This window comes from Pagrus pagrus (assembly GCF_965226575.1).
Source record: "Pagrus pagrus genome assembly, chromosome: 6".
NCBI classification, from domain to species: domain Eukaryota; kingdom Metazoa; phylum Chordata; class Actinopteri; order Spariformes; family Sparidae; genus Pagrus; species Pagrus pagrus.
In genome coordinates this window covers 25,424,611-25,442,075 of record NC_140190.1, presented here as the reverse complement: position 1 = coordinate 25,442,075, position 17,465 = coordinate 25,424,611, and the positions used below count along the sequence as shown (strand labels likewise).

Here is a 17,465-nt window from a genome sequence, read left to right as displayed (position 1 = left end):
CAACCAGGTTATAACAAAATGAAAGTTCTGTTTGATAGTGTTTATATTGTTTATATTGTATATATTATAGTCACTGTTTGTTTGTTTTTTGTTTATTGTCTTCAATGCATGCACCTTATTCACCAAGAAAAATTCCTCGTCGGTGTAAAATCCCTCCTGGCAATAAATCTGTTTCTGATTCTGAAGTGAAAACAGACAGCTATACCCTACAAGTGGTATTATTGTTGGTCCCGCTGATGCAACAACAACTGGATCGCTTTCCAGTTCTTCAGAGTTACAACTACAAAAGACAAAGGACAAAGCATGAGTTCATTCATTCACTGAGTCTGTAATGGAGACATGATAGTAGATAGAAACGATGCCAGACTGCCAGCCAGCCTTCATTATTCCCAGAAGATTTGATGCCCAGTAGCAGTCAAAATTGCATAATGAAAGTGAGGTTTATAGGGAACTAATCTAAACGCTGATGGTGTCATTATTCTATAGCCATTAAATTGTGCAATTAACAAGCATGCCTTAAAGCAAAACACTTGTTTATTGCTCATTTAAGAGTTTAGAAAATCAAGTCAAAGACGAGAGTACATTGTTGCCTTATCCAAAAGTCTTCCATCTTGACCCAATGACTCTCACCTGACTGACATGTGGCTTTATGACCCACATATTCCCAACATCCTTCACCCAGTCTACACCCAGTCAGACACAACTGAAGAAGCCTTCTGTATGAGAGATGAAATGTGTTGAAGAAATCTTCACCCAGGCCAGTTGCCTTTGACTGAGCACTTCTAGATATTGAAGGGGAGAATGAAAGAAAGTGTTGTTCTCCCTCAGTTGGTGATCTTACCACACAGTAATACCACCATCTGCTGGTCACTGCCTTTTATTACAACATGTAATGGCATTTGCATCCAGAGAGATGTGTTAAACCTACAAACATCGAGCAGTTTGAGGTTGTTTTTTTTTATTCTATCATGCAAAATAAGTCCTGCACTTCTATGGACACAGTACAGTCAAGAGGTATGGAGAACTCAAAAGTGTCTTTTGTATGGTGTTACCTATACTCCATTATGTAATACAATGTTTAAAATGTACTTCATTGAAATAATATATGTGACAAAGAATAAAGATAAAGATCAAGTGATTTTGATGAAGTGTCAGTATTTTAGGCTATTTTTTGTTCATTGTCCTCACAAAAGCATTTGTCACACATGATTTGTGCGATGAAATGGGAAATGATATATATATGTGAAAAATCATTTGATAATTTATAATTTTACTGTGTTTGGCAGTGATAAATGGTGTAATTTCTGTGATTTTTTTATTTTATTTTAAAGAAAACATGCCTTCCAACCTGCCGGAGGATTGTTGCGGTTCAGGGGATTAATAATAAAATGATTGGGAACACCAGCAGACTGTGTTTCAGAAACCTACTTGCACTGACTGCATAATATCAAATTCATCCTGATGCACATCAAAATGTCTTTGATTCATTTATAGTGTTTGGTATTCTTAAAATCAAGTGTTCACAGACAGGTTGTCTCAAGTAGAAGCTGCCCTATGGGAATATATTGTTGTTACAGAGCAACCTTTTGGTCCTGTTAAAGCTTGATAATTATCACAACACAATGATTTTTAAATGTTAAATGTTGTTAAGGTTGCTATTAAGGTACCAAAAGGAAATTTATATAACATGTTGCATGGTCTGATGTGTATTTTTGTATTAAAATAACAGTTTAGCTTAAAGGACCCATAAGCACCTGAGTTACTGACTTCTGCAGATTTCGTGCATTTCCCAAATGATCATAACTGAAAATAAAGGCTTGTTTTTCTTTACAGACATTGCTGATGTAAATAAAGAACTCAGATACGTCTTTGCAGTAGCTGCTTTTTCTGTTGGAAATGATCAAGAACAACATGAAATGGGCATTTAGTACGTTTTAAATCTTCATATTTCTTTATTTAGAAGTAGTTCTCTGGTTGGTAACATATAAGCCCATCGTACAAGGAATATTTTCGAGAGGTACAGGTTTTTACATTTGACTCTGTCATGTACATACACTTCGATTTTCAAATGGGTATTCAAACAAGGGACACGTCGCCCTTGTAGAGTAAGCCAGTGTCAAATCTGCTTCATATCATCCCCACAAATGTCAAAGGTAGCATAAAAGGGCACATGACACAGTCCACAACCTTGTCAAATCACACATGTACTATACCACCCGACCATCCAAAGATAAGCTGAATAATCACATCATCAGGGAACACTTAGCATAATTTCCAATCATCCAAATTCCCCTCCAACAGAATCACTGGAATATTTGTCCATGCATACATAAGTATACTATATATGGTTAAAAAATATATCATTTGGAATAAATACTTAATATAATTTTTAGAGCAAACTGTCAGACAATACTTGTTATATATTTCTCACAATACTGTATGTACATGTATTTGGCTGAATGTACAGAAACAGATAAAACTATATACTTAACCCCATGTGAAACAGATTGGATTTCAGTTCTTTGGTGTTGAGCCACTTATGAAACCTTATTACATCTGGGTCACACTGGATTAAACATATGGATGCGATTTACTTTAAGACTTAACACACAGGCACGGAAGACCAGATATACCAGATACTCCACACAGCACAGACCGAATCATCCTCTAGCTGTGTTAATTGTGGGAAGCTAACAGACTCTAAATTTTCGTCCATCCCTTACAGACAACTAACAATGATCAGATGTGCCTCGCAGAGTTTCTGATCCTGTGTAAACGCAGCCTCAACGTTGAGAAAATCTGTGCTACTCTGTGACTCCACACATGAAGATGATCTGAAGAAAAGCCACTGTTGAAAAGTTCCCACTGTTGCTGAGTAAATGCAGCCATTGTATATACCACTATGTAACCAATATACTTTATATAACAGGCCTGTCTTCATGTCAGTCTGTATTGTCCCATACTAGCACCCACATTAATAAAGTGTCTTGGAATGAGAGAGTACTGGTGCAGGATCGGTGGTCAGATCACACCGCGAGTCAGAAAAGCTGTAGTCATGGCAACATAGATTCATCATGCCAAAAGAACAACAATAAATTTTGAATCGAGCTCTAAAAGTAATAATAAGAGCAGAGATGTTTGTCAGTAAGACACAAATTTGAACATTGTCCAGAGTTCACTGTGATCCAAGACTTCGACTTGATTCATTTTCTGACTGTAAATGCAGACTGGACCGTCACAGACCACAGAAATGGCAGTTGTTTAAATGAGTGGTTTTCCCCTTTAAATTCCCCCTTCAGTGACCCCAGCAAACCTCAGGCACCATTTAAAGAGGCAATACAAGTTTACACATATAAGTCAGTTTGTTCGTCATGAGGAGTACTGCTCAGCTCGTGAGAACAGCTGTATAATGTTTTCTCTGGAGGAGCTTTCTACAGTCAGTCAAAATAACCAAGATTGTGTTATCAGGGGTATACGGAGGCAAGCGAGAAGAAATTCTGTCTTGCCATTTTTCTCAGGGCTTCTGTATTGTTATCTAGGAGATGAAAAATTGATAAGAGAAAGCCTTCATTACGAATTGGAGGTATGGAGCTTGAAAGACATGGGCATTTACCAGGCAAAATGATGGCATTGGTTGCATTATGGGATTTGTAGTATACTGTACAGTGTTTTCGTAGACTCATACTAGGGACAGTCAGAATATCTCGCCCCTTTCCGCCTCCATTTTGATAATTTCTTTCTTTCTTTTTCTTCTTCTAAATTCTCTTGAGGGTTCCCCAACATTATGGAGGTGCAATAATAAAGTACCTCTTTAAAGCTTTTATTTACAGTTAATCCACCAGCCATGTCAAGTCACCAGTCAAAACTCCTCCAGGTGTCTGTTTATAGGTAATATGATTGATCCCTTTGTTCCCTCTTAACTGATGGTTTCTGCGGTGGCCACTGAAGGGGAGCTGTTAAGTTGTAAACATTTTATCGAACCAGTACTCCTGTTTGAAGATACTTTAAGAATATGGGTGTAGATTTGTGGAAAACAGACGACCACACTCCCTGAAACACATCTCACCTCTAAAATATAGGATGGTCATCTGATTAAGGCTAGACCAAAGCCTCTCTCTCTACCTGGTTTCTGATTGAAATGGTATTATATCATTGATATTGCTTCTTTTAGGACTGCAGGCCATAAACAACCCTCTACTTCCTGTTTTAACGTCTTGTCAGTCACCATTTTAATGTATGAATGCCTCGAGGCAGGAACGAAGTGAACTAGTGTAAGTGACTTGAATAAAGATTTTCTCAGTAATTAAATATCTTAAGTCTCATGTGGTAAAAAATATTCAGACTCATTCCTATATCTACCGATCCACTGACAGCCATTGTCTCTGTTAGTCCCATGATCCATGCCAGTATAGTTATAGACTTGCTACATGTTTTCTTGGAATGTATCACAGCCAGCCTGACATTCATTGTGCATTTTGTAGCAGTTGCATACATGATTCGATTTGAAACAAGCAGGCGAACAAGACATACATTATATCCGAACCGGGGGGGACGAGGAACGAGAGAAAAGTTAATCATGAGCACACACAGTATTACAACATACTGTTGTTTAGTACTATGAGACAGCCAGTAGGGGGAGTAACTGTGTATTTGCATGCAGCACCCTCTGAACAGTACAATCTTCCCTTTAGAAGACTTTCTATAATCTGGTTATATTGTGGTTATAAAAAATCATTTCTTCAATGTCCAACGGAAACATTTTTCTCTCCAACTGATCCATTTGATTCTCAGATAATTCACAGATGATGATCATCCATGTCCTGTACGTGAAAAACATTATTACTATGGCGAAATTAATGCATTTAATGATGTCAGATATCCAGTGAATGATGGGAAATTTGATCATGAAGTTCGATTCTTTAATTCAATTATGTAATTCGCACTTTTGGAGATATATATAGTTATTTTGGGACATCGATATTAGCGAGAACTATTTACCGTACACAAACACAATAAAAAAAGTGCAGTAGAAAATACAGTTTCTGTGTTTGTATATGATTATAATCTGTCAGAATAACATTCTACATATACTATGTTCTCAATAATGGCTTATGTCCAAATATGAAAAGAATGATGTCAATGTCATAAAAGAAAAAAAATAGAAATAATGTCATATCTAATATATTTGACAGGTAGATCATGTGCTTAGTATTTTGCTTGAAGAGCTAGTTGATGATCAGAAGCAGCAGTTCGTCAGAGTATCTCTTCATCCGCTTGCCGGTCCGTCCATCCCTGATCCCTATTTATATTCCCACCCTGTCCCCTAAATAGTATCCTGTCAATCACACTTGTTGCTATGGCAATGTCTTATCAATAATCTGACGGCTCCCTTTGTTTTCTGTCCACTGAGTGGTTGATGCAGCATATCCATAAACACCCACAGGGCATGTTGGCAGAGATGTGGAAGAATAACGTACTGGACACTCCAGTCTCAGAGGTTTAATTGTAGTTCCACGGTAAACAGAGCGTATCCACTTTTTCCACTGGTCATACAGTCTTGTTGGTTGTCACCACGTCCTTGATTTTTCCCTCTATCGTGGCGAGCACAGGGTCTTGCAAATTGAAGGGTTGGGGGTCGGCTAGCTGGAGTGGTGTGGATGTAAACAGGGTCGGCCCGGCTCAGAGGAGGTCTGTGCTAGACGAGGGTTCAGAGACTCGGGTCTCAGCGTGGGCCTTCAGAAGGTCAACTATGTCTCGGTGGGAGGCTCCCTCCGCCACCGCCTGTGCTGTTTGTCCATTCTGGGGGAAAACAGAGAGAAGATGTCACAGCGTCACATCAGAGACGTTGCAGTGACTGTTCTTATCCTGACAGTGGCAGTGTTGTGTTGTCCTATCTCCTGACATTACATTACATACACTGCACCTGCCCTGATACAAGCAATACTGCTAGAGGAGCTTCTGTTCAGTCTCTGGAAGTAAGTCTGTGAAATGCCAGTTTAGATTATGATTTGTCACGATTCTGTTCATCTGATCTAATAATTTTCATCCCAAATTAAACATCAAAATGCGCAACAAAGATTATAATTATTTCCACGGATAAGCCTCTTTACATCATGCAGAAAATGCCTGAGTAATAAGACAGGGTTAAATAAAAAGCCAGGGGCTGTTTTGTAGGGTGAAAAGAAATGGGGGTAATGTTTCAAGGCAAAGAAGACATAAATATAAACATTAGTAAGAAGACACTTCAATATAAAAAAACTTTCAAAATCCTTTCTCCTGCAACAAAATGAGCAATGCAACAAAACAACAACTGTGAAACCCAATGCTGTACAGCTCAGCAGCATTTGTTGTGTCAGCACTCAGCACCAGTCGCCAGGTTTAAATGTTGGCAGTTAAGGTTAGTTAAGTATAAGTCATATGATATATTTATATTGAAGAGAAGGCACTTCATCCTTCAACCCACAGGGCATTCTATTATGATTTATCTACCAAAGGGGCATCCAAAAGGGCACTTGCAGTCTTTTTTTAAGAAAATTATTTTTTTCGAACCACCACTGGCTCAATCATGAACTGTAACTGCTCTTAAAGATGCTTGGACACAGGTAAAATAAACATTGAAAAAACAACTTTCTTTGTGGTTTCATTGTAGCTTCCTGCCAGTAGCTTAACAAATCGGTGATTTATTTTCAATTGCTGTCTTCATCAAGAAGCTCAGATATTTACAGCTGTCTCTCATAACAGCAGCATACTCATTACTTATGGAACAAATCTGGCTTCACGAGCTGTTATCAAAAATGAGAATGCTGAATCTATATTGGCTTCCTTGCGGATAACGTTCTTCCCAACATGCCACTGGGAGGACAAATCTCTCAAAAATGAAAGCCCTCCAAACTCATTTCTAATTAGTTTGAGATGGGCTTGAGACATCAGTTTAGACGCACACTGCAGCAGTAAATGTTCCCGGCTGACTGAACTGGCAGTGCTTCCTGTACCACTCTCACATGCTCATCATCTCTGCATCTCCTATTTATTCTTCTAATCAAAGGCTAGATATAAGAAATTACAGCAAACTAGACGAGACAGGGCTGCATACTGTGAGAGACCTGTTGTCTCATGGGAACACAGATGTCTCAGAACAGTGTGACACACTCTGTATTACACTCAATGTAAACTGCTTCACTTGCAATGCAAGAATTCAAATTTGCTTGCAACAGCTGCTTATTTACCCAGTTTAGAGATAATGTTTCTTTCCCCTACCACTAAAGCTACCACTAAATACAGTGTGTGCTCATGTATTGTCATGGAGTCACACAGCATATGATCAACCAGAGGCACGTGGTTGAGTTACAGGATGATTGCAGGATACGTCTGTATACATTCATCCACATGGTACAGTCTAATTCAGGGTAAACAATCTGTTGTACTGGTATACTGAAGACTTTTCATGATTTAGGATAATTGTTAAGAACACAGTATTTGACTAATTTAAACTATCCATCAACTATTTTTTTTGATTGTCGAATAATAACTAAAATGTCTGTTTTCAGCCTCTCAAACATGGAGGTTTTCCACCTGTTCACAATAGTGTTTACAGGACTGTTTGCAGGGGGTATGTGCGCTGGCAGAGAAAGGCACCAGCATTGATATGGACATTTTCTGACATGGGCACCTTAGACTGCAGACGGGAATCATCAATCTATAGAAATCAATAATGTACAAGGTTGAACAATCAATCTTCTATGTGTGGGTCAGGCAGCAGCTGCTGGGCACCTCGCACTGTCCGCAGGGGCAGCCTCATATCTAGTGACATATTCCACAGCTTGTAGGCACCAGGAAGCGTGTGATGAATCGTACATTACATGGAGTCCTTTCATGCACGGTGTTCACTACAGTGGACAGATATTTGGAAGATATTTTCAACCATTTAAGTTAGAGTGCCATGTCCCCATCACCAGGTGGAAGATTCCCAAAGCCTTGTCCACAATTCAATTTGATTATTATCTTTTTATCTCTTTGTCATTTCAAGATATTGCATCATAAATTCAAAATGGCGAAGGATAGACGAAATGCACCAAGAACCTCTGTTTCACTTTTATTCATGGATAAAAGTATCTCGACATCTCATTTAGCTAGTCTAGTTTTCTAACATATTCCTTGTACATGTAGTTCTGTGAGTGAAAATACATCTGTCCACTCTAGTTGACGTTATGTGCTGAAGGGTATATTCTGTCTATTTTGGCTTTATTATTTTGTGCCTTTTTTTGTATGTTTTACTTAAAAGTGCAATATGTACGATTTTAGTTGAACACACTCAAAAATGCACTAAAATTGTCACCAAAATGTGAAGAAATAACAGTTTTGACACGATGACATATTGTGTTGCAGAGATTTTTACTGAAGTCAACATGCTAACCAGCTAGCCCCAGGCAGTCATGGTCCGCTCCTGTGCCAGCCTTGTAAACATCAACACCTCCCCAGTTACTCTGGTGATTTGCTGCCTCCTATTTGTTCTGAGTATGAATTCAACATGTGGCCAATTCTTATATGTTGCATCCCATAGAATTCAGATTTTATCTAAAATAAGCAGAATATACCTTTTGGTGCAACATCCACACGAGTGGATAGATGCATTTTCAGTCAGACAAAAGAAAAGAAAAATGTGGTCGAAAGTATCTCTTACATCTCAGCTGAAAATGTAGCTTTAACTTGTCTGGTTTGATGAGAATTAAATAATTTAAATGATTCCTGAATTACTTTTCTAAGAGACAAAAACAAACATTGAAATTATTGAAAATTTTGACTTGGTGATTTCATTAATCATGCATGAAAGAGATGATCCCAGGCGTCTCCTTACAGAACAGTCATCATGATCTAAATTAAGCTAAAGACAGCTCAGGCACGAAGTCTTAGGCTTTCGCCTCAAGCTTCCCCTCAGTCCAGACCAGTTTGTTTCTTTCCACCTGCTCCACGTATAAATAAGCTACTTTGGAGGTAAGAGGTGAACCCCTTTTGAAGCCAATTTTTTATGTCTCTTTTTGTCTCTGTACTTTACATATGCAGTGTTTGCAGGTCTCTCAGTGAGCATTTTTGGTCTGCATTGAGCTGCATTCTGTATTTCTACAACGTCGTAATATATTCTAAACTGGCAGCACACTAAGGCATCAGTTCACCCATGGGACTGTATGCTTATACACAAGTTGAGCTACGATGTTTATGCAGTGAAGTGCTGTGAGAAAACTAACAATGCCTCAATTCACGTCCTGAAAGAAAGGACAAACATTTACATTCATTCCAAAAAGAGGGAGAGCATTTTAAAAGAGGTCTTATATGTCAAACAAGATGGGACATCACTTTACAACCAGTAGGCATCTCACCATCTGTAGCATCATCGTCTACAGGACACAGTGTCATAACAACTTTACAGTACAACAGAATACCTTATCTTTGAGGCTGAGGTCACAGCGACCTGTCTCCAGCAGCAGACGAACGATGTGTGTGTGTCCGTGTTCGCAGGCACCCATCAGCGCCGTGGAGCCCTCGCGGTCCTGGGCATTTACATCTGAGCCGCAGCTCAGGAGGAGCTTCACCATGGCAACGCGGCCGTGGCTCACCGCAAGCATGAGTGCCGTCTGGCCCGCCTGGAGGAATAGTGAGAAATACAGAGAGTTAGAATAGTAACAGGGCAGGTATGAGGGGGAGATAAAGGTAAATGAGGAGAGTTGCAGGGTTGAGGGTGAGGGAAAGAGTGATAGAGGAAGAAGAAGCTGAGTGAACATTTTGTTTGGTTTGCACTCAACTTGGCCTTGCTGTCAAGACAAAAAAGCTGATGTTGTGGTCTATTCCTGTTAAGTGACCCACTTGTAAAAAAAAAATTCCTCACATGCCCTAATTTCCCCAGAGGATTTATTAAACTCCCAGACTTACTGAGCCTGAAACACAACTTCCTTTAAAACACTAGCAGACAACACAGGAAATCGTTCGAGTCAATAAATTCAGGGGAACTAAAGTGTCTGTGCAGGTATTTATATACCTGTCTGGAGCATGCATTGATGTCACCCAGTTTCAACAGTTGTTGGATCACCTCCAGATCATCAGGGGTCTCAGCAGCCGTCAGCGCAGCGAGCATCACTGGAGTGTAGCCTGCCTTGTTCACATTGTCCGTCTCACATAGACCTGAACACACAAACACAATGTTTAACTAAGTGAAAAGTGTGTGTTCCTCTGTCCTGCATGCAGCTGCGTGTGACTGCATCTCACCGGTATCCAGCAGCAGTTTGACCACAGGGAAGTTTGAATGCGACACACTGTAGTGCAGGGCCATATTCCCGTTGCCGTCTGTCAGGTTCACTACGTATGGCAGGAGAGTGGGTGTGGTCAAGCCCACTTGTCGGAGGTATAATCGGACAGTATCGGCCTGCGAGTCTTTCTGACTGGAGACCCTGAACCACTCCTGGTAGAGCACCACTAACACCTGACGCTGAGGAGAGAGAGAGGAGAGAAAAGATATGAATGTAAAAGGCAGCGTTTTTATTGTTCCCCAAACATACTTTTTACTGTTTGAGCTGTTGAGCAGCTTGCGTATTCAGCCTGAGGAATGACACTGTAAACCACACAGCTCTACATTATTCTACTCAATGAAGTCAAAGAGCTCAAACAGATTATCAGCAAGGTAGCTGAAGCTTTTTCCCTAAACAAATATCACTCTCTCTGAGTCTGAATTCAGGAGGTTAAGCATTATTTTTCCAGAATTAGAAAGAAGACAGAAGCATAACGCTGATACAGTGTGGAGGATAGATTGACAACCATGAACATTAAAGGTAAATTCTGCACCATTATATGTGGATGTCCAATCAGTGTTGATGGTAAATGTAATCGACTGAAGCAATACATTTCTCAGTGCGTGCTGTATTGACCACGAAAGTTGTCCTGCTGCTGAGTCATGTCAGCTTCCTTTTGGCATCCATGTTGCTCCATAACATCGTCTGCAATTATCTTTTTGGGATGCCATATTCGTTGTTGGAGATATAGGAGAGAACACGTTTTGTTTATGAGCAGCAAAAGGCTAAATCCAGGCTGAAATAGTTGGTAGCTCTTCAAGCAACACCAATTGTGTCACTGGAGTCAGAAGAACAGATTTTGCAGCAGGAGAACTCAGGTTTCTATGTCAACATTTCATGCGCTGAGGAATTTATTGCTTCAATTAACTTCATTAAGCGCACACATAAAAATCAGTAAACGTTCCATTTAACTTCATTTTTTCACAGCCAAAAGAAACCACTTACCATTTCTTTATCCGGGGATGAAACCTCTTCCATACGGTCTTTCACATAAAGGCAGGCGTCTATAAATTTCTTGTCAACTTTCTCCCTGGAAACAAACACCAAATAACACAGTAAGGAGTGGTTTCTTGACTCCCACAATCTCTTGAGGATTTTTTTGATTCAAGAACTTTCAAGTGAACCAGGAGTATCTGGAAGCGAAAAACATCCAAATTTAACCCAGCACACTCCACATCTGTTCTTTCAATTGTTTTCTTTACTGCTCTTTCAGGTTTAAAGTGGAAAAGTCTGCACGACACATGGCCAAGATGCTTTGGTTCTTGTGTAAATTCTGTCTGGGCTGAAAACAAAAGGTAAAAGATGCCTTGTGGGCCCCAGCACAGCGTCCACACACATCTGTCAGCAGTCTGGCACATTGATAGCGCACACAAGCCTCGATGGTAACAGTTTAAACTGATTCACTGCCTGATAATATCCACCAAGTGTTCGTACCGCTCATCGATCATGTGGAGTCATACTGTACATCTCCGGCAGCACTAAACTGGAGTGGCTCTCACTGTGGTCCGTGCTGCTGCAATAAAACACACGTATGTACAAGCGCACACACATAGCAATGATCAGACAAGTGTTGAGTGATGACTTAATATAAGTGCTGCCTCTCAGGGCCCCCCATCTGCTGTCTGGCCCCTGGGCCCTCAGCCCTGTCCACATACCTGGGAGAGATAAGTGATCAGTCAGTAACAGGGAGGACGACACTGCTGGTTATTGTCATTGTGTCCCAGACCCCTGCTACTTTATCGAATTAAGTGTGTGTCTGGGACCTCCAGAGTTAAGAGTGAGAGCAGCTTATAGTGACGTGTGTTTGTGTGAAGCTTACTGTACATCAAAGTGTGTGTGGAAACAGGTGTGCACTCGCTGTGTATGCGCATGAAAGAGAGGCTCACGGTGTGTGAGTAAGGCGGCGAGTCTGTGAAAGATATTAAGAGGTAAGCAGTGTAAGTAGGCATGAGTGTGTTATAATTGGATTTCTGCGAGTGTGCGCGTGTGTGTGTGTGTGTGTCCCACTGTATATTGAAGTATCATTCAGCACCTGACTCAGACAAAGTATGTAGGCTGCAGCCAGACACAGAACACTCATTTGTGCTCACCTGACCTCCCATGTCACACTGGCATCTTTATGGATGTGTTGTGCGTCATACAGCTGTATTGTGCTTTAATTACATTCTTTGCATTATAGATATATATATACTGTATGTATATATGATTTCTGCATTTCTGTGGGTGTGCGTGTGTACATGTGTATTGTTGTTGTTAGTGTTGTTTTTATTATAAGTGTTTATTATATGTGAAGTGTAGTTATGATTGGAATATATGACAGTATGTATTGATGTCTGGGTACATCATTGATGTTACACTGTATTATGTACCCTATGGACCCCAGGAAGATTAGTGGTCGCCTAGGCGGCAGCTAATGGGGATCCATCTAATAAACAATAATAAACAATAAACAATATGATTTCTGCACTCAAATGTCTAAGAACAGCTAGACCTTTGCTATAAATGTTGTTGTATTGTGTACTGTATTGGTCGCCTGTCACTGTGACTTCCAGGGAAACATCAGATGATATTTTAGAGGGTGAGGAGGGAGGTGGGTGAGTGTGACTAAACAATGTGAATAAAACTTTAATACGTTACATCTTCTGCAGTCATTTCTGCCTGAGTCACGCCAGATTTTCATCAGCAATGGTTTGTTGTTAAACAATGAAGACAGCAACTCCCATGATCCCACGCTACTTCACAAACCCAAAACTACGTCTTTTGTTTTCATTGTTTTGCTTGAGGGAACCCTAGTGGCAGAAATTACTGTACATGGTGGGCGTTTTATTCTTTCATTCACTGTGATGGAGAGCGTGTTTACAGTGATCAGGGGGTTTGCAGCTGAGATGCACATTACTGAACAAGAGAAGATGAGCCTGAGCCTTTTTTTTTTTTGCCTGATGTTCTGATTCTTCACTGTCTGCCAACAGTAAGCATTCCATGCAATCCCTAACACACAGCTATAAGTGAAACTTTTCTGCCCATCTCACCCTTCAGCCTGTTCCTCCAGGAGCTCCTGGCTGATCTCTGGATCCAGCAGGCCCCTCTCAACCTCCTTCTCTGCAGCTGCAGCACCTCCTTCTCCCTCAGCTGAAACCTCTTCATCCTTCTGCTGGGTCTCTGCCGCCTCCTCAGGCTTCTCTTCTGGCTGAGGCTCCGTCTCCTTTTCCTTCTCTACCTCTGGTTCTGAGCTGTCTTCCTCCTCCACCTCCACCTCCACCTTCGGCTTCTCATCTCCGCTGGACTCTTCGCTGGATGTCGTCTCATAGCTGGAGGACACAAGCAAGTGCCACACGTTACGACATCTATAAGGCAGCGTTTGTATAGTCTGGCCTGTGTTTAATGACTATAGAGTGCTACAGGAGTCCTAAAACCTGGTTATTAGCTAGCATTTCTGCACCTTCCATTTCTCTCGTCTCAAAGTCTGTGGGTTTTTTGTTGGACGCCAAATGTTTTTGATTTCCAACTTTTGAACATTTGACTCATGTTTCTTCACTGAAAGTAAGCATGTGTACAGCAATTAGCCATATATAGAAGCAGCCACATCATCAGTGAAGGTAAAAATGAAAGCAGCAAAGTCAACATAGGTCAAGGCAGGATAAATAGCAACAGGTCATTCCCCTCTACACCTCAAGCGTGACATGAAAAAGACGCTTGTGTAACACAACCTTGGCCCACATATCCAAAACATCCTTCACACAGTTAACCATATACGTGAAAGTCCACAGGTATGTCTGCACACTCACATATGCTACCTCGGACAAAACACAACCTTGTTCCATGGGGAAAGGCTGATGATATATTACGTGTGTGATCACTGGGGTGTATCATGAAGGAGACTCTGTGAGGCTGGTGATCAGATAAGTCGCATATTGAATGCCTCTGATTCATGCCTATTTGTAGACACACACAGACACACACACCGAGACACCACACCACAAGAGGCGTTCAGGGGCCACACAGCATTCTCTGGATTCCAGAGGAGCTCAAGGGAGCGCAAAGATCGGTTAGACCATCTGAAGAGAAGAAGTGCAAACAGCAGCTCACTTCCTGGTGTGGGTAGAAGTCTAAAGATAGCCAGAGAAAATATTGTTGTCTGACATGTTTGTCTCATCGTAAATAGCATCTGGTCAATCTTGTTTGGAGTCGAGCAAATAGAGAGATATTTATTGTCTAGGACTCGAAAGGAGACAGACTAGATGTGGACCATCTTATATAACTTATTGGTATGTCTGTGTGTTTATGAAGGAGTGGATCCTTACAATACTTACTGATAATTTATTATTTGTTTTGTAAAAAGGCTATGTTTGCAGGTCATTCTAAAATAGGGAGGAAGGAACAGACCTCTCCACAGCTCCGACAACAAATAGCAAAGGCGAGCAGGTCATAAGGCAGTGAAGCTCAGGAATGTAAAAACAGGAACGCAGGAATAAAACAAATCTCCTAATGGCAGCCATTTCCCTCATATGCAGGAGGCAATAGCACCGAGACAAATAAAACAAGTAATGAGGAACACTGGAAATATTGCACTGAGAAAACAAGAAACAAATGTATCATTAAATGGACAAAAAAATTGTTTTACTGTTTTTATCAAGTGATAAGAGGCAAAATAAATAATTTAAAGTTTTAGTACGGTCCACTAAATTTTCAATTTTCTTTTCTGATTCTTTAGATAGGTTGACCATCTTTGGGAAAATGAGGCTGGGCACAATGTACACAACATGTCTCATCTCAGAAAGAGAACCAGTGGGCTTGCAAATGTCTTGGCTGCTGGTGCTTTGACAGAGAAGTGAATCACAAGTGTAATGCCAAGAAATGGCTTGTTTACACCCCAAAACTTGAATATCGATGCTATATTTATCCACCCATATCATCTGATAAGTCATTTTGCCCTCTTACGCAACAGTATTACATATATTTTTAATCACAATGTTGTCTTGTTTAACTATTGTACATGATCTGTATTTACATGTGTTGATTAATGTACAATGTCCCATTTCAAAAATAAAAGAATTAAGTGTTGTGTGCACAACTCCAGAAGAGTACGGTGTCATGGTTCTCCTGCTCACCTGTGTTCCCAGTGTTCTGTTTCCCTCCTGTGTTCCTGTACTCCTCCCCAGCCTGATTTTTCACACCTGGTTCACATCAGCCTTGTTAGCACCGCCCTGTTCCCAATGTCTCTCAGCCTGCACCTCGTCCCCTTGTTAGTTTAGTTTGTATTTAAGCCTGTGTTGTTCCCTCACTCTATGGGTCGTCTATTGTCGTCCTCATGTCAGGCCTATTTTCATCCACCTGTCTCCTGTGCTCCTGTCCCTGTTCCTTGTGTGCTCTGTGTTTCTGATTTGTTTTCTGGTCTGTCCTTTTTTGTTTTTGTTACTTTTGTTACTTTTTACTTTATTGCCAGTTTTTGCTTCAACTGATTAAAGCTTGATTTTTGTTTTACTAGCTCCCTGCCAGCATCTCTTGTATTTGGGTCCTTTCTGTGTAACTGTGACAGAAGCATGCATGGATGGGTTAAATGCAGAGAACTGAGGTAATTACAACAAATATGTGCATGTAGCTCTGTAGCAATATATTTTTATTTGTCTGCTTCTTAAGGTTAACCAATTGTTATTTCCAGACCAGATTTGGTTTTGGTCTTGCTTATATGTTTAAGCTAGGGGTGAGGAACACAAATGTAGCAGTTATGGGTAAGTTTAGATTTAGCATCTAGGGTATTTATATCTGAGTGTGTGTGTGTGTGTGTGTGTGTGTGTGTGTGTGTGTGTGTGTGTGTGTGTGTTTACAGATGGTTCATCTTTACCAGAAAGTTAAATCAAATGAGCCACAGAGAGAAAGTTCTGCCTCTCTTGAGAAACACCTTCCAACCACTACCACCTGCTTACTTAAAATTCACCAGCTTTTATGAGCACACACACACACACACACTGCCTCCAGCATCAGCAAACGCTGACTTAAGCACACCTGCACAAAGCACTGATCATCAATACTGACAGAAATATGCACACACATCACATTATGTACAACACAAATTCATACGCACACACATTCACGCTCCCAGTAGCAGCGCTGAGGTCGAACTCAGGGCAGCGTGTCTTCAAATGAGCCTTGATGACTAACAGCATGAAGCAGATGTGTGAGACACGGCTGGACTTCACAGTCACTGTGGTCATACTCGGATGAAGAGCTGTCACACTCGGCTAACTGCAAAATGCTGCATCATTAACAAAAAGAGGGTTCATTTATTTATCTATCTTAAATTTGAACTCTGAGGGTAGACTAGGATTTAAACTGTTGCCCATGGATTACTATAATTTTGCTTTATTTTACTAGAATCTCTATGGTAAAAATGAACAAATGCCTACTAACTGTACATTATTTTGGTATATTTGTATTTTATTTTGATTTTTTGCATCTTTTGTTCTTTCTACAGGACCTCATCCAGGTATTATTTGACACGCTCTACCTCCAAGTATAACAAGTCATTTTCAACAGTTTTCTGGCTTATTGGCTAATCCGACTGAAACCACTTTGCCAAATGCAACACATTACATCTGACAACTCTGAAAATGAAGATGTGTAATCCCTGTTTTTGAAGAATTTCTGAAATTAAATCAGGATGAAATGGAATATCACATATTGTTATTCTGCAATAATGAGGGTGAAGTCTCATATGAGAAATAAAAAAGCAGTGAAACATGCATGGACACACAATCAAAATGCACTAAAACACACTGCAGCCCACATAGAGATATAAATCACAAATTTGGATGCTTATTAAAGAGAAGATTTTTACCCTCCATTCACCCCAACAAACTTGAGGTTTTTCTTGGCTCCTTTGTTCCCCTGCTTGTCAGCAACACCATTTTTCTTCATAATAGATTTGAGACCTGCTGAAGAGGAGGACAGAGGGAGAGGGAGAGATGAAAACAGAAAAGGGAGGATGGGAAATAAAAATCATTAGGCCTTTGTGGAATTTGAGAGTGTATGTGTGTGTGTGTGTACGCACGACGCATGGGAATTCATATTCTGTGTTGTTTTTTCATTTTCTTACACTTAATCATTGAACACAGCAGGTTTGTTTGTCAG

At 40.4% G+C, this 17,465-nt stretch overlaps 1 protein-coding gene across 5 annotated transcripts in view; it reads right to left on the bottom strand.

Annotated features, from left to right (window-relative positions):
- Positions 1 to 1,938: 1,938 nt before the first annotated feature.
- Positions 1,939 to 17,465, bottom strand: part of kank4 (KN motif and ankyrin repeat domains 4) — a 79,999-nt gene continuing 64,472 nt past the window's right edge. For 4 of the 5 annotated variants that reach the window (XM_084355597.1, XM_084355599.1, XM_084355598.1 and 1 more), the window contains 7 exons: positions 17,173 to 17,269; positions 13,367 to 13,645; positions 11,283 to 11,367; positions 10,258 to 10,477; positions 10,031 to 10,173; positions 9,438 to 9,638; positions 1,939 to 5,799 (listed from right to left, as the gene is read on the bottom strand). In XM_084355597.1, coding sequence (XP_084211723.1) covers positions 5,680 to 5,799; positions 9,438 to 9,638; positions 10,031 to 10,173; positions 10,258 to 10,477; positions 11,283 to 11,367; positions 13,367 to 13,645; positions 17,173 to 17,269 — 1,145 coding nt within the window. In that variant the 3' untranslated portion in view covers positions 1,939 to 5,679. The remainder of the gene's footprint in view (positions 5,800 to 9,437; positions 9,639 to 10,030; positions 10,174 to 10,257; positions 10,478 to 11,282; positions 11,368 to 13,366; positions 13,646 to 17,172; positions 17,270 to 17,465) is intronic. The other variant, XM_084355600.1, reaches the window with a different exon arrangement.